The sequence below is a fragment of the Dipodomys ordii genome, unplaced genomic scaffold (genome assembly GCF_000151885.1).
Source record: "Dipodomys ordii isolate 6190 unplaced genomic scaffold, Dord_2.0 Scaffold19, whole genome shotgun sequence".
Lineage (NCBI taxonomy): Eukaryota > Metazoa > Chordata > Mammalia > Rodentia > Heteromyidae > Dipodomys > Dipodomys ordii.
In genome coordinates this window covers 15,743,130-15,750,169 of record NW_012267235.1, presented here as the reverse complement: position 1 = coordinate 15,750,169, position 7,040 = coordinate 15,743,130, and the positions used below count along the sequence as shown (strand labels likewise).

The 7,040-nt window shown below is 38.6% G+C and overlaps 1 protein-coding gene across 1 annotated transcript in view; it reads right to left on the bottom strand.

The window, feature by feature from the left end:
- Zzef1 (zinc finger, ZZ-type with EF-hand domain 1) overlaps positions 1-7,040 on the bottom strand; it is a gene marked incomplete at its 5' end in the record, with an annotated part of 158,010 nt that overhangs the window by 59,330 nt on the left and 91,640 nt on the right. Inside the window, 2 exon segments of the mRNA XM_013013155.1 lie at positions 260-353; positions 3,408-3,487. Coding sequence (XP_012868609.1) covers positions 260-353; positions 3,408-3,487 — 174 coding nt within the window.

The window sequence follows — 7,040 nt, the reverse complement described above, 5'->3', positions numbered from 1 at the left end:
AAAAAAAAAAAAAAAAAAGAAGCAATTAGATGTTCCACTTGGAGCATGTTAGTAAATAATTAGTTCTTTTTGGCATTTTCTCCATTTTGGACATATCTTTGAAAACAACCTTAAGCATCTTTCTTTATCACTTTTCCTATGTCAACACAGACTCAACAAGAATTACCAAGAAGGCAGGCATAAGTTCTTTCAGTTCTGGACAAAACAAAAACAAAACACTTGATGGACCAGTAACCACGGCTGGTATTGGCATACTCACCTAGGCTCTCTGGGTTCGCCTCTACAGCTTCTGAACTGAGTTTTTCTTCAGCCTCATTCCCTAGGCTCATCAGGGACTTTTGCTTCATCTCTAACTGGGGAGCGAGAAGATTTGAACCACGTAATTAAACTGTCCTGATAGAGCAGCAGGGTAGCACAGAAAGCTACTGCAAAAACACACAGTGTTGAAATTATAGAAAACTTCCTGACTATTGCCCAGCTGCTTAGGATGTGGGCTAAACTTGTTTTCTTCATCCTTTGAAGCTGTCTACAAAACTACTTTTGAAGACCTATCTACAAAACTATCTCCTCTACTACATGTGGAAGGAATTTATATACATGACTTTATTATTTTACAAAACTTAAAATACTGGTGCTGAAGGAGACTTTCTCTAAATCCTACCAGTACAGACAAAGCAGCTGAGGTCTAGAGAAATGGAGGCCTTACTACAGCCATATATATATCTAGTTTGCTTCAAAAATTGTTGTAATTTTTTTGTCTATGTGTGGAGTTCTGGGGCTTGAAATTAAGGTTTGGGTGCTGTCCCTTAGCTTTTTTATTCAAGGCTAGTGCTCTATCATTTGAGCTACAGCTCTACTCCTGGATGTTTGGAGGTTAGCTGAAGGTAAGAGTCTCATCAACTTTTTTTTTGGCCTGGACTGGTTTCAAATCATGATTCTCAGATTTCAGCTTTCTGAGTGCAGGATTACAGGTATGAGCCACTGGCACCCAGCTTGTTCTTAAATTTTGAACTCTGTTCTACTCTGATGAGACACCTCTAGGTGAGGCTGAGACTTCAGGCAGAGAAGGGTACTATGAGAACAGATTGAGGCAATGATCACAGCATGGGCCACAATGCTGACAGCCAGGCAGAATACACAAGAGAGGCCAAGGTCTCAAACAGAAAGCCAGTATCTTGTGTGTTGGCAGTCTATTCTAGGCTCACCAGAGCATTATCTGTAGCATGCCTTGTCAATAGCCAAAATGTTTTCACCTAAACTCTGTGGCTGAGTTTCTTAGAAACTCTTTTCTTTCAAATCTTACCACATGGTTTCTCTGTTAGCATACTTTTTTGATTCTTGTTCTACCATTTTTTATGGTGAGTACTCTACCACTGAATTAACTCATCACTGATTCTCCTCCTACCATCTGATGATGATGTCTTTTAATTTCTCCTAAGAGATTTTGTTTACTTTAGTTTCTAACTATCCAGTATAATTTGGGCACTAACCATGGTCTAGTCAGACCAAGGCTGTGTGTTTGTAAACTCATACTTTTAATAAAAATAACTATTAAAATAGTTTAAAGTTACCCTCTGTCTTCACATGTCTCTGACACATCAGTCACTTAGATTATCCACCAAGTTCTCTAGCTAGATGTCTCAGATAACAGGTCCAAAGCTGAATTTCTTTCCTAATTCTTTCCTATCCTGATCAATATTTCTCCTTCCTACCAAGTAATCCATCAAAAATTGAACTATCCTAAATTCCTCTTTCCTATTCACTACTCAAATCCTTCACAAAGCCCTATGATTATTTCATCTCAGTTGCAAAAGCTATTCTTTTTTAGTTACTATAATTAAGTCTTTTGTTTTCAATTTCTTTTTTTTTTTCTTTTCTGTCAGTACTGAGCCTCTCAAAAGGTTTTGCTCAAGGCTGGCACTTTATCATTTGAGCCACACCTCTACTTCTGGCTTTTTGCTGATTAAATGGAGACAAAGATCTCCCCAATATGTCTGTCTAGAACTGGCTTTGAACCCCAATCCTTGGATCTCAACCTCCTGAATAGCTAGGATCACAGACATGAACCACTGGTGCCCACCTAGCTTTTGTTTTCAATTTTGTTATCCATTCTCTACCCATTTGCTTACATTTTTTTTTTCTCAATTACTATCCAGGGTTAAAGATGCATACAAATATATACCATGTGAGTTCAAATCCCATACTGGCAAAAAAAAAAGATGTAAATGATATAAAGAATATTACTAATGTTTGATTACTTTCATACCTAAGAATCAAAAACAATTCAGCAATGTTCAGCATTTTTATGTATTTGTATAATTATATCACAGATTTATATATAACATGAAAATATGGCTTGTATTAAAACATATAAGAATTATCATACTTAAGCATTTTACACTTTTCCTTTTTTCTTTTATCAAATCTATTGAAAGATGACATTGCTGATACATGTGGCTTTATTTCTTTCACTTTTGTTGTAATGTAATTATTACTCATATCATATATTAATATACAATTCCTTTACTTTTTTTTTTTTGTTGGTCATGGGGCTTGAACTCTAGGCCTGAGCACTGTCCCTCAGCTCTTCAGCTCAAGGCGAGTGCTCTACCACTTGAGCTACAGGCCACTTCCAGTTTTCTGGTGGTTTATTGGAGATAAAAGTTTCACAGACTTTCCTGCCTGGGCTGGCTTTGAACCACAATCCTCAGATATCAGCCTCCTGAGTAGCTAGGATTACAGGCGTGAGCCACCGGCACCAGGCTACAATTCTTTTCTTTTCCCTACCAATAGACATTTAGTTCTTCCAGGTTGCACTGTCACAACGAATGCTGCAGTTATTTTTCAAATATGTCACAGATCTTTTACCTTACTGAAACTATCAATGGCTGCCAGTATCTAAGGTAATTCTTTCCTTCCATGTATGAGGAATTGCCCACAGTGGTATTACTTTGGGTTTATTGAAAGAAATGAAAGGGGTTTAATTAAACCCCTTTAATGTTTACTCTGAACATTTTTAACACTCACTAATTTATGATTTCAAGGGTTCTAAATTACTTTACGCCTACTCATTACACTGAAATTCAGTTTTTTTAAAAATTTGTATGGCTGGGAATGTGGCTTAGTGGTAGAGTGCTTGCCTAGCATGCACAAAGCCCTGGGTTCGATTCATCAGTACCACCTAAACAGAAAAAGCTGGAAATGGTGCTGTGGCTAAAGCGGTAGAGTGCTACCCTTGAGCAAAAGAAGCTCAGGGACAATGCCCAGGCCCTGAGTTCAAGCATCAGGAATGGAAAAAAAAAAATCATAAAATAATACTCTTGGGAAAAAAGTTTCTTACCTTAATTCTAACATCATAGTGGGAAAACCTAAATTATATGAAAATCACATGAGAAGGAAAATCTTACCATCCATATTCGAATCCCATCTGCCAGGGAATACACCTGTGCAAACTCTTCACTCAGGGCTATCTTGCCCCCGCTATTTACTAGGGAAAGGAGAGAAGAAGTTACATTCAGTTAATTCAATTCACTAATGCAGCATTACACACAAAATATTCTTTGAATCTCCTGAAATACAGAAAAAGTTTTCCTGACACACAGTTAAGGATGTTTGTAAAAGCCTTGGGGGAAAATCACTAAGTCACAAATATGTGATTGGGTTCCCTATGTTACTTCAGACTAACATGGTTCAAATAAATACTTTCTAAAATGGAATTACTACTTAAAGTGGATATTTAAATATAAAAATACTGAAAGTAATTTTAATGCTAAAATTAAATTTTAAAATAGAAAATAATTCATGGTATGTTAAATAAAAAAATAAGTTCTGAAACAGTATAAACAAAATGACCTCAGCCAGGCACTTGTGGCTCATGTCTGTAATCCTAGCAACTCAGTAGGCTGAGATCTGAGGATCACAGTTAGAAGCCAGCCTGGGTAGGAAAGTCCATTAGACTCTCATCTCCAATAAAATACTCAGAAAAGGCTAGAAGTGGAGCTGTAACTTAAGTGGCAGAGTGCTAGCCTTGAGCAGAAGCTTAGGACAGCACCCAGGTCTTGAGTTCAAGCACCAAGATGAGCAAAAAACAAAAAACAAAACAAAAAAACCCCACCTCACTCTAACAGAGTAAAACAGTAGGGCACCAGTGGCTCACACATATAATCCTAGCTACTTCAGGCAGCTGAAATCTGAGGATTGTGGTTCAAAGCCAGACTGGACAGGAAAATCCTGTCAGACTTTTTTTTTTTTTGGGTCAGTCATAGGGCTTCAACTCTGGGCCTGAATGCTGTCCCTGAGCTCTTCAACTTAAGGCTAAGCACTCTACCACTTGAGCCACAGCGCCACTTTGGTTTTCTGGTGGTTTATTGGAGATAAAGAGTCTCAGGGACTTTCCTGCCTGGGCTGGCTATGAACTGCAATCCTGAGATCTCAGCCTCCTGAGTAACTGGGATTACAGGTATGAGCCATTGGCGTCCAGCCCTGTGAGACTTTTATCTCCAATTAACTACCAGAAAACTGGAAGTGGCACTGTGGCTCAAAGTGGTAGAGAACCAGCCTTGAATTCACTCAGAGACAGCGCCCAGGCCCTGAGTTCAAGCCCCATGACTGACAAAAGTAAAACAGTAAAATAATTTATAATATATGTAATATGTAACGTGATAGATTATATATATGAATACATCTAGATAAAAGGCTAGTTGAGTATTTAGAAAAATGTTGAGAGGTGCTCTTCACCTGGGGAGAATAAAGTTGATAATTATTTTAAGCTTTTCTTTGTTTCTACTTGAATGAGTATATTTTTATAACTAGTTATCCCCCCAAAATATATTTATGGGAGCACTGGGGTTTAAACTTTGAGCCCCATGCTTGCTAGGCAGGCTCTCTACCACCTGAGCTACTGTACTAGCCCTTTTTGCATGGGTTATTTTTGTGATAGGGTTTGCTCTCTATCTGGGCCATCCTGGACCAATCCTCCTATTTGTGCTTCTCCATTTTGCTGGAATGACAGGCACCCAGCCATGGTTGAGTCTTGAGAACATTTTTGCCTGGATCAGCCAAGTAGCTAGGATTAGAGGCTTGAGCTATCATTCTCAGCCCAAAATAAGTTTTGTAAGAAAGTCTTAAGAAGGGCTGGGAATATGACAGTGGTAGAGTGCTTGCTCAGCATGCATGAAGCCCTGGGTTCAATTCCTCAGTACCACATAAACAGAAAAAGCCAGAAGTTGGGCTGTGGCTCAAGTGGTAGAGCGCTAGCCTTGAGCAAAAGAAGCTCAGGGACAGGGTCCAGGCCCTGAGTTCAAGCCCCAGGACTGGCCAAAAAAAAAAAAAAAAAAGACTTATGAAGTCTTTTTTAAATGAAGCCTTTTCTCTTCACTCAAAAACCAAAATATAATAATTTATAACAGATGAAGTTCTCTGTTGCATCAATTTATAAAGCATTAAATATTGTCTGAAAGTCTAGATGTGTCAGGTTCTATATCATGCATTGGAAATAAAAAAGGCATCATCCCTGCTTATGCAGCTTACACGCTAGTTGAAAAACATCTCATGCCAGACACTATACCAATGGGAATAAAACACTGAGAAAAAGACACCATCCCTTCCCTCATGTAGCTTATTCTCTAGTTGAAAAACACCTCTCTTGTTTCCTAGCCACCAAGAAGCAAGTAGGTTTCCTGTACTTTGTTCTTCCTCTATGATGTTTCTGCCTTGCCTAGATCTAAAAGCAATAGATCAGCTGACCATGCAGTGAAACTTCTGAAACCTGAGAGCTGAACAGATGCTGACATCATCGTCATAGACCTTCTAGCCTCTGACCCTATAAGCCAAAATAAACTAGTATTCTTTATAAATCACCCAGTCTGTTATATATTCTGTCATAACAACAGAAAGTTGACTAACATAGAATACCAACTCTATGTCTAGAAAGCTACATAAAAAGTTTGTATCGAGGGGCTGGGAAGGTGGCTCAGTGGTAGAGCGCTTGCCTTGTATGCTCAAGGCCCTGGGTTCAATTCCTCAGCACCACATAAGCAAAAAAGAAAAAAGCCAGAAGTGGCGCTGTGGCTCAAGTGGTAGAGCGCTAGCTTTGAGCTGAAAGCTGAGGGACAGCACCCAGGCCCAGAGTTCAGGCCCCATGACCAGACCCAAAAAAAAAAAAAAAAGTTTGTATCAACACTGATATGGGAGGTAGGAAATTGGGCATCATTTAGTGAATTAACAAAAACTTGACTGCAGTGGTTTAAATCAGAAAGCTATTTATTGTTCACTTAACACTAGCATTTTGAATTTTTTTTTTTATGGTGGCCTCTAAGAACTTTCTTTCTTTCTTTTTTTTGTCAGTTGTGGGGCCTGAACTCTGGGCCTGGGCACTGTCCCTGAGCTCTTTAGCTCAAGGCTAGTGCTCTACCACTTTAGCCACAGTGCCACTTCCAGCTTTTTCTGCTTATGTGGGGCTGAGGACTCGAACCCAGGGCCTCATGCATACAAGGCAAGCACTCTACCACTAAACCATCTTCCCAGCCTTATCTAAGAACTTCCTTTTGAAAAAAACATTTTAAACTAAAATGACATACAAACAATTGCAAAGTCAACTAGTTATATTGAAATAGTCACCTGTATACCAAAACATAAATTTATGATGATAGACATGTGCTTTCTATTAACTCATTAAATAATAAGAGTCAGTAGCAGGACTAACAGTGAGTAGAAATATGGATATTCACAAAGACTCAGAAGTAAGAGAAATGTAATAGAAAACTGGACTGTTTTAGAGACTACTAAAATCATTATAAGCAGACTACTGGTATATACTAACACGGTTGAGAATTCAAAGGCAAATAATGAACATAGTTTTAAAAACTGGAAGAAAGAAATACATGGAAATTGAACAGCACACTCCTTAACAATGCCTGGGTAATGGAAGAGATCAGAGAAGAAATAAAGCATTTCCTACAACTCAATGAAAAGGAAAACACCTCACAAAGAAACTTGTGGGACACAGCAAAAGCAGTCCTGAGGGGCAAATTTATTGCCCT